The sequence below is a fragment of the Crinia signifera genome, chromosome 4, assembly GCF_055691185.1.
Source record: "Crinia signifera chromosome 4, ASM5569118v1, whole genome shotgun sequence".
Taxonomy (NCBI): Eukaryota; Metazoa; Chordata; class Amphibia; order Anura; family Myobatrachidae; genus Crinia; species Crinia signifera.
This window is the reverse complement of record NC_139220.1, coordinates 28,318,509-28,342,151: the sequence shown is the minus strand read 5'-3', so window position 1 is coordinate 28,342,151 and position 23,643 is coordinate 28,318,509. Positions and strand designations below refer to the sequence as shown.

At 45.8% G+C, this 23,643-nt stretch overlaps 1 protein-coding gene across 1 annotated transcript in view; it reads left to right on the top strand.

The window, feature by feature from the left end:
* LTC4S (leukotriene C4 synthase) overlaps window positions 1–23,643 on the top strand; it is a 32,841-nt gene that overhangs the window by 3,869 nt on the left and 5,329 nt on the right. Inside the window, exons 2-4 of the mRNA XM_083179584.1 lie at window positions 2,080–2,179; window positions 10,555–10,625; window positions 17,811–17,892. Of these exons, the coding sequence (XP_083035710.1) occupies window positions 2,080–2,179; window positions 10,555–10,625; window positions 17,811–17,892 (253 nt within the window). The remainder of the gene's footprint in view (window positions 1–2,079; window positions 2,180–10,554; window positions 10,626–17,810; window positions 17,893–23,643) is intronic.

Here is a 23,643-nt window from a genome sequence, read left to right as displayed (position 1 = left end):
CAATGACGAATATTAAGCCCACTCCATTATCCAACACTCCCCTGCATATAAAACACCCCCTACCTCCCTGGAAGTCATTTACAAGGGACCCTTCATTCAGCATAGTGCCCCCTTCCACACGCTAGTGTTCACCCTCCCACCACCTGTGCAGTAAAGGAGTAATTAGCAGAAGTTACTGCTCCAGGTCCTACATGTTGAGTGGAAGATAGAGCACCCCCTGCCACCCGTGGGACATCAAAGCTGCTACTGATAGCACCCCCACCCCTAGGAGGGGAGAATGGGTAAGGGCCCCAGTGCATCGCTTTGCCCAGGGGCCCACACTGCTGTTAAGACGGCCCTGCAGCCACTGCCAGTCTGACACAGCGGCAGCCACAGGGGATGGGGGGGGGGGAGTCACACTCAGAGCTAACTGAAGCCTGGAGCACAGGCACAGTGCAGCGCGCACACAGTCAGAGGCGAGCACCGATCAGCCAATCAGGAAGCGAGTTAAATTCCCAGCTGAGCCGGCCGCTCAGCATCGCATACCAGTGCTTGTCAGCTCAGGCGGGCGGCGGGTGCCGGTCTCTTAGCTGGTGCCGCATGCCTATGGGAGGATATTGGCTTACAGGGGGGGGGGGGGGCAGATGCCGGACAGGCACAGCGTCAGTCATTTGTGGTGCGCGCCTGTGCCACCGCCCTGCACCCCTTTGGCGTCTGGAGCTTGTGCTCCACCAGCTCCGCCCTCCCTACGCCCCTGCTAAAGACACATACCAGAGGACAAGTGGCTGCCATCAGGATAACATACTATACAGAGACATTGAATTGAACAATTACCCTTTCACGATTAACAAAGGAAACTTCATCTTTCTCTTCAATACTCCTCAAAACATATGGAGATCATATCTATGATAATATGCAAAAATTCTTACCCAGCCTTTTACTAATGAGTGACTCATTTCAACAATTTTTTTTTTATTGAATATACCACCCATGATGTCATAAATGTGACTAAGTATTAGGTTTTTTAATTCTTATATATTGTGTTTTGCATTGCCTTAGTTATATTATATTGTTTTTTACATTTTATATTATTAGAGTTAATAAATATTATTTATCTATGACAACCGTCTAAATTCATTGCTCAAAGCCAGCGCTGGCATACTCTTCTCTGTTTTACTACCCGGTAATTTGCCTTTTAACACAGGTTTTTTGCAGTGTGAATGGGTCAAACTGTGTCTGCATGGTTTGCGACCCGGGTAAAAAGCAGGGTTGGAGACAGTGGTGTAGCAAGGTACCATGGTGCCCGGAGCAAGGGCATGTTTCACGCCCCCCCATTTGTAGTAGCGAACTTTGTAATACCTATTACACATAAAGCCACATGCTGTAATGCCAATTACACGTAAGGCCACACATGATGCCAATTACATACTATATAACAACCGTAATGCTCATTAAACATTTGACATGTAAGTGCCATTTACCTTTATGCTCGATGCCAGGGGCTTCATGCTCGTTGCCAAGGAGGAAAGCAGCCAGCTCCCCCCGCCCGCCCAGATGTCCCGCTCCCCGCTGTGCCTGGCTGAGCAAGAGCTCAAGTCTCCCGCTGGACCGCTAGGCGCTCACAGTCCAGCAGCCAATGCTTCTTCTAATTGGCTGGTGGACCGCAAGCGCCTATTGGCTAGCGGTCCAGCGGGGAACTCCATCTACAGCCGGGCACAGCAGGGAAGGTTATGAGGAGTGGGCAAGCTGGGGGAGCGGGCGAGCAGTGCAGGGGAGCCAGCGGAAGAGTGCACGGCTCTGGCGCCCGGATATATTTCGGCACCCGGAACTCATGCTACGACTCTGGTTGGAGACCCTGGAATTTCGACACGGTTAAAAGGCAAATTACTGGGTCGACACGCTAGATCTGGGAATTTTCCTAGCAGTAAGAACGGGGTATATGTGAGTTCTGTTTGATATGGGATGTTGCTATGGGCAACCAATCAGAACAGTTGGTGGGCCAATGGTTCCCCATCCCTGACTTATAGACCGTCATCTTCGGAGCCCAGTTTGTGTGCTTGACAAATGACCGCTGGAGTAATGTACCAATTCTTCATACAGCCTACTTCTCCATGCAAGTGATATGGGCACGCAGAAAGTACAAGATCTCTCCTCCCAACACATCGGGACATCCAACGTTTGAACGAATATTCAGAGCACAGTAAGTTTGTATAATTTCCTAATGTTTTTATTTTTCAGAAAATAAACTAAAAACATAAAAAATCATTTTCATTTAATATATTAAACCACATTTTTACCTGCTTACCATAGTTTTTACGCTTGTGTAACATTAAAATGGTCCCCAAGGAACATTCATATGACATTGTTGAGGCCCTGGAAGGTACAAGGGGGAAGACGTACAATTTACCTATCTGCTCTCCGTGATCGGACTCAGACGTTCCCATCCCTACTTGTATTCACATATTTTATAAAGGTTTACTCTTAAAGTGGCCCAGTCACTGACATACAGTCGAAGATTCCATAGTAAATGGGTTTGATAAGCATCCCTAGATCTCCAGACTTATTCCAACACATTCTCGCTCCTAATCATACTGATCTGTCAATGATTACTGCCAGTGGCGGTACTTGTGGGTCCATGTGTAAAAATATAATTCCTCCTCCCCCTCTTCTACTTCACTCCAACCTTAGTTCACAATATGCAAAGCAGCAGTGGGTGACAGAGAAAGGCAGAAACTGAGCACTTAAGGCAGTGGGAGGCAGAGGGTGACAGTGGACAGCAGGAGTGTAAAAAGGGCAAAGGGGAAAAGTGGGTGACAGGGAGAGGCAGAGGGTGACAGCATAACTCATTGCTGGTCTGGGAAGCAGTGGGCCCCGGTGCATTGCACCTGCTGCACCAGTGGCAGTACTGCCTCCCAACTACCGCCCATTGTCCTCCTATCTCATCTCCTATCTCCCCGACGCTGGGACTCAGGATGTCTCCCATTCTGCACCAATCCCCTGAAGGGTCTCTATCAGACACAACATTACTCACGTCGCAGAAGTTATGGTGTGGAATCGCAAATTGCTCAGAATTCAATTGGCCCCTTTCTGTCTATCCACAACCTCTCTAGTATGTAAGCCCTTGAGATCAGAAATCTGCAATTATGTTTGTTTGCATAACTTTTCTACAGTTATAGAATTTAATCATCAATTTATGACATTCATCACTTAGATGACAAATCGACACAAACTTTCACATTAACATTGTTCTAGAGTATATTGCGAAATGGTTCAATCATTTGGTTTCTCTTTCTTATTCTTGTTTCATTTGAGGGAGATACAAAATACCCATAAGAGGAAGAGATCAGTTCCCGTTCTGGTTAAACCAAAAATTACTACCGAATATATTTATGTCACTCATCATTTTACACTTTCGCTGAAGCTGTGATATGCATCTGATGGGAAACCGAGCAATCTATTAAGTAAATCAGTTTGGATTCGTAATCATGATTTGGTTTAATATGATCATTGATTACATAAAGGAAAACAGTACATGAAATAAAAAAACTAACAAGAAATAAACCAGCTATTATTAGTTATTTAGTCCTTTATTTTTGCCATGTATATATATATATATATATATATATATATATATATATATATATATATATATAAAACAGCGTTAGACCCGGCACTATTAAACAAGATAACTGCCTCCGGTGCCCCCGCAGCTGGCAAAGTCAGTCAGCATACATACAGATACCTTAGCGCGGCACTCGGAGTGAGTGAATAATCAAACAAGTTCTCAGACAGAGGTTAGTTTCATCAACGTTTCATTTCTCGGTGGAAATATCGTCAGGATAACACACATATACAACACAAAGCTCACCTTATACCTTCACCGTGTCATTAAGGTCCGCCCCACGGGTGTAGCCCGTCATTGCACCTGTTTGGAGTATCCACGCTGGCTGTCTCACTTCAGTGACGTCAGCTTCACTGTCTCCCCTACAGCGTCACATGAATCAGGCTGCCCGGGCTGCGTCTCTCAATGGTAGTCATGGTTACCTTGAATACAATGAAATACCGCATAAAACTATATACTGTGTATAAATACAAATTATCATACAATGCATATATAAAACATTTAGGCACATGGTTAGATAAGCGCATAGTATCAAGTAATGAATTTGATCAAAATCCAATATAGGAGATTTTCTCATTTAACCCTTTGGGTGCTATGACATCAAGGCGGTGTATCCATTGGGTTTCGCAGCGAATTAATGCTGCGTTCCTATTCCCGCCCCTTTTGGAATTTGTTATATGGTCAATCATGCGATATCTAATGCATGCCAGATTATGTCGTGCTTCAATAAAATGTTTGGCTACTGGCTGCTCACTGACACCGCTCTCCAAAGCTGTCTTAATGGAGGATCTGTGAGCAGCTATTCGCTCCTTGAATTTCCTAGAAGTCTTACCTATGTAGGTAAGACCACACGGGCAAATTATTTGATATACCACGTGGGTACTGTCACATGTAAGATGATGTTTGATTTTATACTCGTTGCCATTATGAGGATGACAGAATTTGTCACCGCAAATCAAATATTTACAGGTGACACAGGCGCATCTGAAGCATCCTGGTTTCTTAACAGAAAGGAAATTTTTTACGGGTACACCTAGGTTAGCAATATCTGATTTAACTAGTAAATCTCTAAGGTTTCTACCTCTTTTGAAGCTGGGCATAATTCTGGTGTCATGTAATTTGAGATCTTTATCAGAACTGATGATGGGCCATTGTTGTTTCACAGTTTGAACGATTTTATCTGACCTGTCATTATATTTACAAACCCAAGGCATGATGTTAACCAATTTTTTGGATTTTTTAAACTGATTGGAGAGGAGTGTCTCACGATTCATTAGAAGTACTTTGTTTTTAGTATTGATGAGATCACTTTTGTTGTATCCTCTAGTGATGAAACGATCAATAAGGGCATCTATTTGGGACTCAGCAGCACTCCTGTCACTATTAATTCTAAACAGTCTAATCATCTGGGAATATGGTAGACTGTTTTTAAATTTTCTAGGGTGACAGCTAGATTTATATAGGAAAGTATTCCTGTCTGTGTCTTTTGTAAACACAGTGGTGTTGATTTTGGACCCTTCCACAGTGATTCTTACGTCCAGGTAGTCCACTGTTTGTTGATGCATTTTATATGTGAACTTCACTGGACTTTCACTGGAGTTGTGTGATTGGATGATTTTCTCCAATTCATCCTTGGGGCCACACCAAAACAATAGCAAATCATCAATAAATCTAGTAAAAAATAATATTTTACTGTAAATTGACTCGCAAGAAAAAAATATATCATTTTCGACGTCAAACATAAAAATGTTCGCATAAGTAGGGGCCACAGGGGACCCCATTGCGCAGCCGCGCGTTTGAAGGAAAAATTGATCATCAAACAGAAAAAAGGCTGAAAAAGGGAACCACGGGCCGAGATGATTGGTCGGCCCGGTGGTGGAATGCCCTTGTGAACTTTAGGAACTGTGTAGATGAGAGGGACCAGGGGGTGATGTGGGATCAAAATTTCAAAGGTGCTCTCGGAAATAACAGAAGCATCCTTAGCCCAGAGTAATATCTCACGTAGTTCCTTGGTATAACTCTCAGTGGGGTCAGTTCTCAGTCTCATGTATACACCTGGTTCACTCAATTGCCTCTGGATCTCAGAGCGGTAATCTGTAATGTCCTGCAGGACTATTGCCCCGCCCTTATCCGCAGGTCGTATAATAAGAAACTCGTTATTGCGGAGATTCTGTAATGCTTGATATTCCAATTTGGACAAGTTGTTATAACAAGATTGTTCAGAGCTGGTATTTTCATTAACTCCTTGATCGATCATCCGTATAAATGATTTAATGCTCGCATTATTTGATAATGGATCAAATGTCGATGGTTCCTTGAATTGTAGGAGTTTGGTGGGTATTTCACTCTTGACCACATTCTCCTGTTTGTGAGCAAAATATTCCTTCAATTTAAGTTTTCTTTGTAATTGTTGCTTCTCTGATTGCCATTGAAGTTCATCAAAGCGCTGTGTCGGCACAAATGATAGACCTTTTGATAATAAGGACTTCTCCGCCGAGGTCAACTCATGGCTGGATAAATTGATAATTATATCTTCTTGGTGATTAATGGAGGTTTTTTTGTTGTTGTTGTGCCGGGTCTGCCGTTTCCACTGGCCTCCCCTCCGGGTTGCCCGTTTTTTGGCTGTCCACGGGTGCGGGTCACTATGCAAAATGGGCGTCTCTTTTCTTCTGGAAAGTCCAGTGAAGTTCACATATAAAATGCATCAACAAACAGTGGACTACCTGGACGTAAGAATCACTGTGGAAGGGTCCAAAATCAACACCACTGTGTTTACAAAAGACACAGACAGGAATACTTTCCTATATAAATCTAGCTGTCACCCTAGAAAATTTAAAAACAGTCTACCATATTCCCAGATGATTAGACTGTTTAGAATTAATAGTGACAGGAGTGCTGCTGAGTCCCAAATAGATGCCCTTATTGATCGTTTCATCACTAGAGGATACAACAAAAGTGATCTCATCAATACTAAAAACAAAGTACTTCTAATGAATCGTGAGACACTCCTCTCCAATCAGTTTAAAAAATCCAAAAAATTGGTTAACATCATGCCTTGGGTTTGTAAATATAATGACAGGTCAGATAAAATCGTTCAAACTGTGAAACAACAATGGCCCATCATCAGTTCTGATAAAGATCTCAAATTACATGACACCAGAATTATGCCCAGCTTCAAAAGAGGTAGAAACCTTAGAGATTTACTAGTTAAATCAGATATTGCTAACCTAGGTGTACCCGTAAAAAATTTCCTTTCTGTTAAGAAACCAGGATGCTTCAGATGCGCCTGTGTCACCTGTAACTATTTGATTTGCGGTGACAAATTCTGTCATCCTCATAATGGCAACGAGTATAAAATCAAACATCATCTTACATGTGACAGTACCCACGTGGTATATCAAATAATTTGCCCGTGTGGTCTTACCTACATAGGTAAGACTTCTAGGAAATTCAAGGAGCGAATGGCTGCTCACAGATCCTCCATTAAGACAGCTTTGGAGAGCGGTGTCAGTGAGCAGCCAGTAGCCAAACATTTTATTGAAGCACGACATAATCTGGCATGCATTAGATATCGCATGATTGACCATATAACAAAATCCAAAAGGGGCGGGAATAGGAACGCAGCATTAATTCGCTGCGAAACCCAATGGATACACTGCCTTGATGTCATAGCACCCAAAGGGTTAAATGAGAAAATCTCCTATATTGGATTTTGATCAAATTCATTACTTGATACTATGCGCTTATCTAACCATGTGCCTAAATGTTTTATATATGCATTGTATGATAATTTGTATTTATACACAGTATATAGTTTTATGCGGTATTTCATTGTATTCAAGGTAACCATGACTACCATTGAGAGACGCAGCCCGGGCAGCCTGATTCATGTGACGCTGTAGGGGAGACAGTGAAGCTGACGTCACTGAAGTGAGACAGCCAGCGTGGATACTCCAAACAGGTGCAATGACGGGCTACACCCGTGGGGCGGACCTTAATGACACGGTGAAGGTATAAGGTGAGCTTTGTGTTGTATATGTGTGTTATCCTGACGATATTTCCACCGAGAAATGAAACGTTGATGAAACTAACCTCTGTCTGAGAACTTGTTTGATTATTCACTCACTCCGAGTGCCGCGCTAAGGGATCTGTATATATATATATATATATATATATATATATATATATATATATTTGGCTACATCTGTCACTCAAAGTGTGTCTGGAGCTATAACGCTGGGTGGAGCCTCTGACTCACATGACTGACTCACATGACAAAGAACCAGCCCAGTGAGCCCACAGACAGTGACAGACACCCTCTGCCTCTCCATGTTACACAGCAAAGACACAGCTACTCACCAGACACACCAGGTGAGCGCCCCACACCTCCATACCTCCCAACATGACCCTCTCCAGGAGGGACAGAATGCTCTGTTTGTGGACTTCCATCTTAATTTATGATTGTCATCACCTGTCATTTTAAACAGGGTAATTGATAAGAAAGGTGTTTAAGCACAGGTGATGGTAATCCATAAATTAAGAAGAAAGTCCAGAAACAGAGCAATGTGTCCCTCCTGGAGAGGGTCATGTTGGTTATGCACCTCCCTCCCTCCCCCCCATTCACGGCATCCCCACGATTAAATGGCACATGCAAAACACTGACATGGCTATGGTCGACAATGAAAAAGGTTGACAAGATTTATTTTTCACTTTTTCAATGTTTTCATATTCATTCTCATGTGTCGACATGTGTCTAAGTGCCACACTTATGTCAACATTTACATGTGTTGACCTTTCTGTGTTGATTTTTTCTTGTGGCGATTCGCGGCACCCCCCGCGACCCCCCTCCCGTGATTTGCAGCACACCCCCCGCAATTCGCTGCACCCCCGGTGACTCCCGCGATTCGCTGCCCCACCTCGTGACACCCCCCCCTCCCGCAATTCGCGGCACCCCGCGACCCCCCTCCCACGATTCGCGCCAACCCCCCGGGTCCCCCCTCCCGCGGTTCACGGTGCCCCCCACGACCCCCCCACCGCGATTCCCCACCCCTGACCCCCCCTTCTGTCATTGCGGCAAACCCCCGCCCCCGCGACCCACCCTCCCGCGATTCACTGCAACCCCCCGCCCCCCCATCCCACGATTCGCGGCACCCCACACCCCCCCGCGACCCCCCCTCCCGCAATTCACGGCATCCACCCACGACCCCTCCTCCCGTGATTCGCGGACACCCCTCACCTCCTCCCTCCCCCCTCGCGCGTGATTCATGGCAACCCCAGGATTACATGGCACATGCAAAACACTGGCACGGCTATGGTCGACAATAAAAAAGGTTGACATGAGTTTTTGAAGATTTATTTTTCTTTTTTTTAATGTTTTCATATTCATTCTCATGTGTCGACATGGACACCGATGAAGTGCCACACTTATGTCAACATTTACATGTGTTGAACTTTCTGTGTTGATTTTTTCTTGTAGCAATTTTTTTACAGTGACAACTATGAACTATGTGCACGTCAACCTACACATCATCAACCAATTCTTTGTATAATATATAACACCTGTTCTGTTTTACTGTAGGTGTTTTAAGTCAGACCTTTTACTGCTACTATTACTATTTATGTAAATGCATTCTGAATGACAGCAACATCCTACCATCCTTCTACAAGAATATATAACCAACTAGGTGATTCATCGCGCCCCGTGCCCCCCCCCCTCCCGCAATTCACGGACCCCCCGCGCACCCCCCCTCCCACGATTTGCAACCCCCCTCGCGCAATTCACGCCCCCTCCCATGCTTTGCGGACCCCCGCCCTCTCCCGCGATTCTCAGACACCTGCGCCCCCTCCCTCCCTTGATTCACGGCACCCCCCGCTCCCCTCCCACAATTCACGGCACCCCTAAGCCCCTCTTTAGTCCCCCGTATACTCACACCTATCACTACCCAGCTTCCTGCTCTCCTGAACCGTAACTTCCACCACTGGGGAATTGCTGACGCTGTTTCGCCCACATGCCCCTATCATGCCTCATAGCCCAGCCTCCTGCTCTCATGCACCCGAACTCCCACCCAGTAGGAGGAGACACTGACTAAGGGCCACCGTCCTGTACTCCTGTACTGCCACGCTGGACCCTCACCCACTGGCAGAAGCTGCACAGTATCTCCCACCCTCCTCTTTAGTCCCCCTTATGCCCACACACCCCTATCACTACCCAGCCTCCTGTTTTCCTGTGTCGTGACCTCCGCCAGTGGGGAGCCGCTGACTCAGAAACACCCTACTATACTATTGCACACACACACCTAAACAACATGCACACACAGCCCCCCCCCCCCCCCACAGGTCACTGTACCATCCACACTATCAATGTACATCTTACTCTGTAACCGCTTTTTAATTAAACAAAACAATACACACCCCCTTCCACATCATATGCTCTCTATTTAACACATTTCACCTATAACTCAATACAGGCCATCTGTCATACAATTCTAACCATCTTTCTCATATACAAATGTTCACAAATTAAGGGGGCGCAGCCCCTTACGACGGTGTGAAGAGAGCCCGTAGGGTGCGATGAATCACCTAGTATATATATATATATATATATATATATATATATATATATATATATATAGCGGGCCGGTGAGGGCACTCCGGGAAACAGGGTAAATCAACGTGCCGGGGTGCGACAAGCAGAAAGGGGATAGATACAGATGCAAGGGCTGCGGCACTCCACGGTCTATCAGAAAAAGGCACAGGGACACAGCGAGTGGCCGACGTTTTGGAACTTTAATCCATCTTCTAGGCAAATGAACCTAGACCGTGGAGTGCCGCAGCCCTTGCATCTGTGTATATATATATATATATATATATATATATATATATATATATATATATAGCATCATTTTGTTTGCGAGTATTATGTTTAGTAGGTGTTGTCCTTACTTTCTCCCCAGACTAAACTGCTCGGAATACTACCCCCTATTCGTCTCCGTAATGTGGGTAGCGGGAATTTTTTTCCATCAGGGTAAGCAAATGTAATCTCATTTATGATCATTATATGTATGGCTGTCAGCAAATGCTGGAACCTTGTGATTGTATATGTGCTTTATATGTCCCTAATACAATGGAGGCTATTTTTGATATTTAAATGTTCAGTGAATCAAATGAGTTACACTTTGGGAAACCAATCCTGGGACATTACTTTCAATCTATTTTTTTCAAAGCACTAAAGTGAAAAAATGTGGTAAAAACCCCGTTCTCGTGCGGAGAGGGACTCCAGGGTCTTTGTCCCACAACATGGATACCCTAATGGTGCACTCGCCATGCATCAGGAATGGTGCCTTGCTACGCTCTCAGACCGGAAGTCCAGCACCGGAGTAGTATCGCAAAGCAGCTCTTATTGCAAAAGCGATCCTTTGCTTTACTTATCGCATGGGTATGGGTCACTAGTTCGACAAACATTGGGTCGACCACTGAAGGTAGACACAGACAAAATGTCGACATGCCTATGGTTGACAGGGTAAAAGGGTCGACAATGGGACGGTCGAAAGTCAAAAGGTGAACATGGTTTTGGTCCATTTTTGTCCCGAATGTCAACATAGTCGACATGGACACCATAACAGTGTACCACTACATTCGCCATACATCAGAAATGGTGCCGCACAATCTCATATTCTCCCTACGCCCTAGTGGATGGTAGGGCATGAAATATCACCCATCGGTACATGTCGGCGCAAAAAAACCCATGTCGACGTTTTGACTGTCAACCTTCCCAATGTCGACCTAATGTCAGCAGCGCTGACAATGGCACTGCTGCGGCACTGCCGCAGCAGCGTCCCGGCACCCTTAGAAGGGTGTGACGTCCGCCCGGTTGCGGCGCGTCACTTCCGCCCGGCCGGGGGACATTGTCAATAATCAGGCAGCACCGCCCGGAGGTTGCCAGGCAACCAGGGGACGCCGGGCGGCGCGCGCTAAGGCAGGTGCCGACTAATTAAACACTGTGGGGGCCTGCTCCTATGGCGGAGGCTGATTGGCCAGCACATCCCTCTTAAGGGAGCTGGCCCCAGCACAGCCCCGCCGGTGATACTGTTTCCCCCAGAGGGTTTCCTGCCCTCTGCTGTCCCGGTCCTTGCTGCTCAGCTGCCGTGCACAGTCCCCGTGCCGTACTGCCGCCATTGGTGCAGCTGCACTTATTCCGCCGGTCCAGCAGCCGTTCCTGGGTCCAAAGTCCTCTTGGTCAGCGATACTTCCATCTGGTCCTGCCAAGTACTCCAGACGTGCACTTCACCATCTGTTGCCGCTGGAGGTTCCGTTCCGGGCATGTAAGTGCTCCAGTAGAGCCCGGTTCTTATCCGTTATTTTGCGGGCAAGCTGCCCTTTATCCTTAGTTGTTCATATCCTGTATTGCCTTGCTCTCTGGGGTTCCAGAGAGATTCACGCTAGGGGTTTTACGCCGTTTTGCGGTACCGTACTGTACCATTTTTGTGTTTGGTGGCACCCCGTTACTGTTGTACCGGTGCTTGTGACTCGGTCATATTCCCCGTCCTTGGCCAGGTGCCGTTAGTTGGGGTGTCCTTTTCAGTTAGGCCCTTGTAGTTAGATCCTCCTTTTGGTCCAGTCCCTGACAGTTGCCGTGGGTTTGTCCCAACATAAAACCTGGTTGCATCGGGGTTGGAACGTGCTTAACTCGCTCCTTCAGACGCGATGACTAAAGGAGAAACCGAAGACCTTGCAGCCTGCGGTCACTTGTCCGGGACGGCCAACTGAGTCAGGGCTTTACCGTGGCCGTTCTAAACAGCGGTCCCGGCTGAGGGCTCAGCCCACCACCATCGCTGCATACACCCACGCACGTTACACCTAATGCTTGTGTCGACCTTTTGACCAATGCCGACTGTAGGAATGTCGACCTTTTGTCTGTGTCAACATAAGGTCTGTCCGTCTTCAGTGGTTGACCCAATATATGTAAACCTTCATGGGGTCGACCGAACAACCGTTTCCAATCGCATAGGTTAGTGTACATTTGCATATTAAGAATGCAGTAGCCTGGCGAATGGGGGTTGCGGATGTTAGTGGGCCGCAGGAGTTAGTGCGCCCCCACAATGCTTAAGTTTAAAAGATGAAGTCATCCTGATCTTATGTTAATAACATTGCAATAGGAAACAATACTCACACACAGGGAGAACACTTTCTAGAATCATCCAGCATGAACTTAGTTCAAAGTTATCTACAACCCCGTAGAGGCGATTTATGGGGGAGATTTAGGGCACAGGGAAATAGAACTAAACTAAAAACAACAGGAATATTAATGCATTCTGCACATAATGATTGAGGCAGAACCTATACCACATCCTGAATATGAAAAATGAAAGTTCAGCCCTTCTTATCTGTATATGGGCCCACACAGGATGTACTGTACATAGAAGGGCACGATTAGTCATAAAACTCATTTCTACATAAAAAGTGCATGTTAATAAAAATCTTGCGGAGGTGACATCGTCAGACTGTATATAGCAATCAGGAGTCACCCGCAGTTTGGTGGCACTGACCATTCTGACATCTTGCTCCAGTTGTCGCTGACGCACACGCAGCCCCGACACTGGCTGGTGTCCAGGCATTGTGTGTCTACAAAAAAATAGGTACTTGTTTCCTAGCACGGCGCCGACGATTTTGATCGTAGTACATCTTATACAATCGCATCGCATGCAATATAGCGGCATGCGATGCAATTTGAATTTTAATTGTACAACGCCACCCCCACTATCAACGCCAACCCGAAGCGTGGCGAGCGCAGCGAGCCCGCGAGGGGCGGCGGTACGCGTCCTCCAACCTTTTCATACCCCCACTATCCACGTCGGCGTGGAGTTGATTTTAGACAGTGTGGTGAGCGCAGCGAGCCCCGCGAGGGGACACGGATTACTTAACATGTATTCCGCGTCCGCTCGCCACGCTTTTGGCTCATATTCTGCGTCCGCTTGCCACGCTTCGTAAAAACAGTAAAAAATGCCATGTTGACCTTTTGACTGCGGACCTAGCAATGGTCAACCTAATGCTTGTGTCGACTTTCCATCCATGTTGACCTTAAGCATGTTGACCTATTTTAGGTGTCGACCTAAGCCATGTCTGCCTTCAGTGGTTGAACCAATGCATGTCTACAATACATACATAAGCTGGAGAAATGACTGGTGGGAATTTCTTTAGTGTTTGCACGCCACCTAGTGCAGGAGTCAGGACATTACAGTGAAGAATTTTAATATTATCAACATCATCATTTCCGTATATAGTAACAGCATATTCCCAAAAACTTTACAATTGGTAGCTCACAGCCAATAGGATTTAAGCACTGATACACAAGGATAAGTGCAACTCATTACATATTCCTCCAACAAGAGGCTGTTGGTGTGCAGTGTAATCCAGTCACAGAGCAATATTGGGCAGCGGGCAGCAGGATGTTAACCTATAGAAACAGAACATATGTACAGTTTTGTGCAGCCAGACATGCACTTTACCAGATATATCGTGCCTTTAGCTGCAGACATATGTTTAATATCATACAATAATAATTGGACACAGAGATACCGGTTTGTCTGTATTTCTTTTATTTCTCTATTGCACATATGATTTTGTATGATTTACAAAAACTGTTGCTCTCACTTCTTGAGCGTCTGGCATGTCCGTCAGGCAGACAGTGTATTCCCAGAATGTAATGTCAATCACCTGTTATGGCCATAAGTATGAGCAACGTGTCTTCTTCTCTTTCTTTGTTTCTTTGCTTTGCTTTGTTTTGTGGTTGTATTTGTAATCTGTAACAGAAAATTCCAATAAACAATAAACATTATTGAATTTAAAAAAAACAACCTCCCGCATTGTTAGCAGTGATCATGGGCTGGCAAAGCAGAACAGCGCTGATCACACCAGGCTCCCTAACGGTCTCCCCAGCCCACGGGACACTGCGCATGTACAATTAAGCGCAGGATGTATGAGACATTATGGCACTGCACAGAGCCGGCCCTAGCCTAAATGACGCCCTAGGCAAGATTTTGGCTGGGGTCCCCTAGCACCGCCACTAGTTCCGCCTCTGACCCTGCTCTCCTTTCCCAGCACCATCAACCCTCATCATAGCAGTCATCATTTTGGTGCTCCTATCCGCAATATTTTAAATAAAAACAGTGCACACATTCGGTGCGCAGCCCAAACAGGGGTGTGTTCTTGCTGGGAAGGGACATGGCCAAACAATAGTACCCCCAATTCAAATTATGCCACACAGTAGTGCAACTTTATTCCCATTATATCATGCGATGGTGTCCCTTATTCACGTTACATCACACAGTAGTACCACTTTACCTTATATACATTACTCCTCACATTATTCACATTATACCCTTAGAAAAAAAACCTGAGAAAATATTGTATTTTAAGCACCTCCATGGCCACGCTGCAACCCAGCACAAAGCAGAGTGTGCTGGGCAGAGGAGAAGAGCTGCAGCTGCTCTGTCACTTAAGGGGAGGGGGCCCGGGGCCCCCACTGGGCCCTTCCATCAGACTTTGGCCTGGGTAATTTGTACCCCCTACCCATTATTCTCGGCACCGCTGATAATAACACACAGTAATGCCCCTTACACATGACACACATTATTAATGTCCTTATAAACATAATGCCTGTTACACATTATGCCAACCTTTATTAATGCCCTTCATACACATAATGACACACATAATGCCCCTTACACGTATGTTGCACATTATTAATGCCCTTATACACATGACACACATAATGCCTGTTACACATGTCGCACATTATTAATGCCCTTATACACATGACACACATAATGCCTGTTACACATATGTCACACATTATTAATGCCCTTATACACATGACACACCTAATGGCCATTACACATATGTCGCACATTATTAATGCATTTATACATGACACACATAAGGCCCCTTACACATATGTTGTACATTATTAATGCCCTTATACACATGACACACATAATGCCCATTACACATATGTTGCACATTATTAATGCCCTTATACACATGACACACATAATGCCTGTTACACATGTAGCACATTATTAATGCCCTTATACACATGACACATAATGCCCCTTACACATATGTCGCACATTATTAATGCATTTATACATGACACACATAATGCCCCTTACACATATGCTGAACACTATTGCACAACCAACCCACCCGCAGACAGCACTCGCACAGCCGCATATGTTGCACATTATTAATGCCCTTATACACATGACACACATAATGCCTGTTACACATGTAGCACATTATTAATGCCCTTATACACATGACACATAATGCCCCTTACACATATGTCGCACATTATTAATGCATTTATACATGACACACATAATGCCCCTTACACATATGCTGAACACTATTGCACAACCAACCCACCCGCAGACAGCACTCGCACAGCCGCATATGTTGCACATTATTAATGCCCTTATACACATGACACACATAATGCCTGTTACACGTCGCACATTATTAATGCATTTATACATGACACACATAATGCCCCTTACACTTATGCGAACACTATTGCACAACCAACCCACCCGCAGACAGCACTCGCACAGCCGCTAACACTGTGACCTCTGCCTCTGCTTGGATACAGATGTTTCCTCATACATCTTGCCTCAATAGGCCATGCAGCTCCTGTGCAGTTCTGCTAACGTTGGGTGCCTTTTTTGCTGAAAATTCGTCTTATTTGCATTGTTATGTGACCAGGACACACAAGGAGCTTTAAAATGATATGCAGCATGCCTATATTCTGTGTGCGACTGTGGCTGTACCTGCATACGGAATGCTATGTTACAGTGATTTCCATGAATACACTATTTCATATGCAGATACAGCCTCACTCACACAGAATATAGGCATGCTGCATATCATTTTAATCAGCAGAAGCTGCTGATGCCCCTGGGCATTCCAAATGCCCTAGGCAATTGCCTAGTTTGCCTATGCCTAAGGCCAGCTCTGGCACTGCACATAAAGTGATGTTAATAATAGATGTATAAATGACAATAAACAATCACTGTATAAACAGTAATTGGTGATACACAGTAATTGCCTATAATCAGTTCTAATGTCATCTCTACAGTGAAAACGTTTGTATTGCAAGGAATATTCCAACCCCCTGTTTTGTATTAGAACAGTTGGTACTCTTTACCTAGAAGGGCGCCCATCGTGGCCATCTCGGGCATTGAATGCACTAAAAAATCGGGTGCGATGCGACCGACGAGATGCCCGCGATTTCCCATAGGGAACAATGTTAAATGCCTCAATTGACCCGATTTTTCCATAGGAAACAATGTTAAATGGCCCAAAGAGGCCAAATAGGCACCCTGAAGTGTGAAATGGCCACCCCAATTGTTAACGCCACCCCACGATCAACGTCAACCCGAAGCGTGGCGAGCGCAGCGAGCCCGCGAGGGGCAGCGGTACGCGTCCTACGACCTTTTCATACCCCCACTATCCACGTCGGCATGGAGTTGAGAATAAAAAAGTGTGGCGAGCGCAGCGAGCCACCGAGCCCGAAGCGTGGTGAGCGCAGCGAGCCCCGCGAGGGGACGCGGATACCTTCACAGGTATCCGCGTCCCCTCGCGGGCTTCACAGCTGTCCGCGTCCCCTCGCCACGCTTCAGGCTCGGAGGCTCGCTGCGCTCGCCACACTTTTTTATTCTCAACTCCATGCCGACGTGGATAGTGGGGGTATTTAAAGGTCGTAGGACGCGTACCGCCGCCGCTCGCCACGCTTCGGGTTCACGTTGATCGTGGGGTGGCGTTAACAATTGTGGGGGCCATTTCACACTTCAGGGTGCCTATTTGGCCTCTTTGGGCCATTTAACATTGTTTCCTATGGAAAAATCGGGTCAATTGAGGCATTGAACAGGAAAATCGGGTCAATTGAGACATTTAACATTGTTCCCTATGGGAAATCGCGGGCATCGCGTCGGTCGCATCGCACCCGATTTTTTAGTGCATTCAATGCCCGAGATGGCCAGGATTTTTTACTAACGATGCCCACGATCAAAATCGTGGGCGCCGTTCTAAGTAAAGAGTACCGAACAGTCTAATTACTATTATTATGCTGTTTGTATGGTAAAATGTCTTATTGGCTACATAACAGGAATATTTCATAACTTACATGTTTTTCCTGTACATTGTTATGAAGGAGTCGCTGCTCTCTGTGGCCTGATCTACCTGTACGCCCGCTACCAATACTTCCATGGCTACACAAATTCTGCCCAAGGAAGGTAAGTGGCCTTGTAATGCATTGTGCAGTGCAGGGGCGGACTGCCCATCGGGCACACCTGGTAAATACCTGCCGGCCTGGCCAATCAGCTCCATCTCCCAGCGCCCTGCATGTGGGACGGGGAGTGTTGCACACACAAAGAGCCAGGTCGGATTCTTGCCTATTGTCTATTCCTCGTGCATTGTAAATGTGTAAAATTCCTGCCCAGCCTTACCCAGTATGGTATGGCTCACAGACAATGTCAATAGGGCAACACCGAGAGCGAGACAGGCGTTAGACATGTAAACTGTCAAAATGGAAAACCATCAGTGTACATGGACCACGTGTAAGAGTACCGCTGCGCTCGCCGTGCTTTGGGCATGGTGCCACGCTGCATTTTGCACACTTTTCTATTCTTCCTCTGTGCCCACTGGGATATTAAAATATGCACAAGTCAGTTAAAAAAATAAATAAAAAAAAAGTCGGATGTCGGGATATTGAGTGCATTGGCATATCTAACTAATGCATATCTAATGGAGTGCGTGGTAGTATACCTGCGCACCGAGTGATTATTGTTGGGGACTAGCGGCAAAGCACTAGGTACGGTCTGACCTCACCGTCCTGATAAATAGACAGTCATAAAAAGTAGGTTTTTGTGCTGAGCTCTATCCCTGTGTCTTAATGTGGTGCACTGAATAAGTAGGCAATTTGTATGTGGTAACAATATTTTACTTAATATACCAAAGAATAAAATGAATAACAAGTGATACAGTTGCGAGTGCCTGGGTTCAATAAGTCTGAGATCGAGGTCCCCTAAGAATGCGCACCAGGCTTGCAGCCCGTCGTGCCAGACTCTGTGGGGGGCGGTCTCCTTATTACCCTGAATCCTTAAGAATCAAGTATTGTCCACTTATCCTTCTTTATGGGGAGAGATAAAGTACAAATCTGCAAAAGTCCAGTTTTTCTGAGTGCGGCATCCCGCAAATCAGATAATGAGGTCTGTACAAGTATGCATATCTTCGGGTACCCCTTTATGACGTAAATTGTAAGTGTGCAGGTTTTCGGAAAAGGGTGTGGATGGTGCAGCTTAGGGTGCCAGTGTTAACAAGAGTGCTCAGGTCCGTGTGAGCGCGGCACACGTGTGGTTAACACAGTGCTGCGGTCGCGGTCTCTGTGTCAGCAGCTCTGTGTATGTACAGGAGATGGGACTGACCAGGCACTTGCAACTGTATCACATGTTATTAATTTTATTATTTTGTTTATCAAGTAAAATATTGTTACCACATATAAATTGCCTACTTATTCAGTGCACCACAGTAAGATATAGGTATAGAGCTCAGCACAAAAACCTACTTTTTATAATGCAGGTCTAACTTTGGTCAATGTCTAACTAATGCATGTCTAACTTTGGTCAGTGGCTAATGTATGTCTAACTTTGGTCAATGTCTAACTAATGCATGTCTAACTTTGGTCAGTGGCTAATGCATGTCTAACTTTGGTCAGTGGCTAATGTATGTCTAACTTTGGTCAATTTCTAACCAATGCAGGTCTAACTTTAGTCAATGTATAAATAATGCTTGTCTAATATTAGTCAATGTTTAACTAATGCAGGTCTTACTTGAGTCAATGTATAACTAATTTATGTCTAATCTTGGGTATACACCAAGACGATTTGGGCTCCAATCCCTTGATTTTGACATGTCGTGCAACTGATTCTATGTAAAAAGAGCAGAATCGTACCTGTCTTTAGTATGATTCCGATCTTAAGGACAAGTCCGACTTGATTGTCCCGGCAACATCCTGGGAGGGATCACACACAACTAGGCACTTCATGTGCAGCACGTCAGACGGTCGGACAGGATGTCTACATGTGCGATTTGGCCTGATTTCACAGCCCGATTCTTTTGAATCGGGTGAAATTGTGCCCAAATCGCATAGTGTATGAGGGCCTTAACTTTGGTCAATGTCTAATACATGTCTAACTTTTGGTGTCAATCTAGTGACTGTCTAACTAGAAGTAGTCTATCAGCTATCTGGAACCCGCCTTACCTCCCTATTGAGCAGCATGCTGGCAAAGACCCACAAGATCCCTAATATAGGGTTCTACATCAGGGTTGCCAACCCTCTCGGAAAGGCCGGGAGGGTCCCGGAAATCGGGTCCCCCTCCCGGCCCCCCAGAAAGGGGGGCAACCCTCCCGCATTTCCATCCATCACCCGGGACCCCCCACCCGGCAGGGGGGTCCGCGGGTCAAATGACGCGATCGCGTCATTTTAGCCCCGCCCCCCGCAGTGCAATGACTGAAACACCATCATTGCACTGCCGGGGGCGGGGCTAAAATGACGAGTTTGCTATAGCCACACTCCCAATAGAGCAGCCCCTCCGTTGCTCCGCCCCCAGACCGCCCCTTTCCCCTCCCGACGATGGCCACGCCCCCACCACTTCAGTGAGCTGGCTGCCCTCTCCCGGAGAGGGCAGCATAGAAGTCGGCAAGTATGTTCTACATACACAGTGCTGCGGTCGCGGTCTCTGTGTCAGCAGCTCTGTGTATGTACAGGAGATGGGACTGACCAGGCACTTGCAACTGTATCACATGTTATTAATTTTATTATTTTGTTTATCAAGTAAAATATTGTTACCACATATAAATTGCCTACTTATTCAGTGCACCACAGTAAGATATAGGTATAGAGCTCAGCACAAAAACCTACTTTTTATAATGCAGGTCTAACTTTGGTCAATGTCTAACTAATGCATGTCTAACTTTGGTCAGTGGCTTATGTATGTCTAACTTTGGTCAATGTCTAACTAATGCATGTCTAACTTTGGTCAGTGGCTAATGCATGTCTAACTTTGGTCAGTGGCTAATGTATGTCTAACTTTGGTCAATTTCTAACCAATGCAGGTCTAACTTTAGTCAATGTATAAATAATGCTTGTCTAATATTAGTCAATGTTTAACTAATGCAGGTCTTACTTGAGTCAATGTATAACTAATTTATGTCTAATCTTGGGTATACACCAAGACGATTTGGGCTCCAATCCCTTGATTTTGACATGTCGTGCAACTGATTCTATGTAAAAAGAGCAGAATCGTACCTGTCTTTAGTATGATTCCGATCTTAAGGACAAGTCCGACTTGATTGTCCCGGCAACATCCTGGGAGGGATCACACACAACTAGGCACTTCATGTGCAGCACGTCAGACGGACGGACAGGATGTCTACATGTGCGATTTGGCCTGATTTCACAGCCCGATTCTTTTGAATCGGGTGAAATTGTGCCCAAATCGCATAGTGTATGAGGGCCTTAACTTTGGTCAATGTCTAATACATGTCTAACTTTTGGTGTCAATCTAGTGACTGTCTAACTAGAAGTAGTCTATCAGCTATCTGGAACCCGCCTTACCTCCCTATTGAGCAGCATGCTGGCAAAGACCCACAAGATCCCTAATATAGGGTTCTACATCAGGGTTGCCAACCCTCTCGGAAAGGCCGGGAGGGTCCCGGAAATCGGGTCCCCCTCCCGGCCCCCCAGAAAGGGGGGCAACCCTCCCGCATTTCCATCCATCACCCGGGACCCCCCACCCGGCAGGGGGGTCCGCGGGTCAAATGACGCGATCGCGTCATTTTAGCCCCGCCCCCCGCAGTGCAATGACTGAAACACCATCATTGCACTGCCGGGGGCGGGGCTAAAATGACGAGTTTGCTATAGCCACACTCCCAATAGAGCAGCCCCTCCGTTGCTCCGCCCCCAGACCGCCCCTTTCCCCTCCCGACGATGGCCACGCCCCCACCACTTCAGTGAGCTGGCTGCCCTCTCCCGGAGAGGGCAGCATAGAAGTCGGCAAGTATGTTCTACATACACAGTGCTGCGGTCGCGGTCTCTGTGTCAGCAGCTCTGTGTATGTACAGGAGATGGGACTGACCAGGCACTTGCAACTGTATCACATGTTATTAATTTTATTATTTTGTTTATCAAGTAAAATATTGTTACCACATATAAATTGCCTACTTATTCAGTGCACCACAGTAAGATATAGGTATAGAGCTCAGCACAAAAACCTACTTTTTATAATGCAGGTCTAACTTTGGTCAATGTCTAACTAATGCATGTCTAACTTTGGTCAGTGGCTAATGTATGTCTAACTTTGGTCAATGTCTAACTAATGCATGTCTAACTTTGGTCAGTGGCTAATGCATGTCTAACTTTGGTCAGTGGCTAATGTATGTCTAACTTTGGTCAATTTCTAACCAATGCAGGTCTAACTTTAGTCAATGTATAAATAATGCTTGTCTAATATTAGTCAATGTTTAACTAATGCAGGTCTTACTTGAGTCAATGTATAACTAATTTATGTCTAATCTTGGGTATACACCAAGACGATTTGGGCTCCAATCCCTTGATTTTGACATGTCGTGCAACTGATTCTATGTAAAAAGAGCAGAATCGTACCTGTCTTTAGTATGATTCCGATCTTAAGGACAAGTCCGACTTGATTGTCCCGGCAACATCCTGGGAGGGATCACACACAACTAGGCACTTCATGTGCAGCACGTCAGACGGACGGACAGGATGTCTACATGTGCGATTTGGCCTGATTTCACAGCCCGATTCTTTTGAATCGGGTGAAATTGTGCCCAAATCGCATAGTGTATGAGGGCCTTAACTTTGGTCAATGTCTAATACATGTCTAACTTTTGGTGTCAATCTAGTGACTGTCTAACTAGAAGTAGTCTATCAGCTATCTGGAACCCGCCTTACCTCCCTATTGAGCAGCATGCTGGCAAAGACCCACAAGATCCCTAATATAGGGTTCTACATCAGGGTTGCCAACCCTCTCGGAAAGGCCGGGAGGGTCCCGGAAATCGGGTCCCCCTCCCGGCCCCCCAGAAAGGGGGGCAACCCTCCCGCATTTCCATCCATCACCCGGGACCCCCCACCCGGCAGGGGGGTCCGCGGGTCAAATGACGCGATCGCGTCATTTTAGCCCCGCCCCCCGCAGTGCAATGACTGAAACACCATCATTGCACTGCCGGGGGCGGGGCTAAAATGACGAGTTTGCTATAGCCACACTCCCAATAGAGCAGCCCCTCCGTTGCTCCGCCCCCAGACCGCCCCTTTCCCCTCCCGGCAATGGCCACGCCCCCACCACTTCAGTGAGCTGGCTGCCCTCTCCCGGAGAGGGCAGCATAGAAGTCGGCAAGTATGTTCTACATACATAAACAATAATAAGTCTAATCTATACTATAAAGCGGACTGCTGATACAAAATATGTCAGCACAAATTAATACAACTCTAACCTGAAGTACAAGGCTTACCAACTTAAATTATTAAAATAAAAACTATCCCCACACCCACACGTATCCCCACAGTAAGCTTACAGTACAGGAAGTTGCTGCACATATGACATGCAGTCCACTTACTGGATGCTCTCAGTGTCAGGCCCCACCCAATGGCATTTTTTAAGGAGGACAGAAAAGAGTGCCTTTTCTTGGTGCACCTAGAGAAATAATACTTAGTAAAACATCACTTTTATTGAGTTCATTTAAAATAGTTGCGAAGATATAAAAAGGACTGGACAACACGTAAGACAACAAATAGTGATTTTTAAAAAGGATAAGAATCCTCACCTAGCGGGACCCCACTACCCGTTATCACCGTTATTATTTATAATAGATATAGTGTGGCACGGAAGACTTGTTTATATTACCAAAGTCATGTAATGTGGATAAGTCAGGTTTGTAACTTTATCATATACAATGTATCACGATAG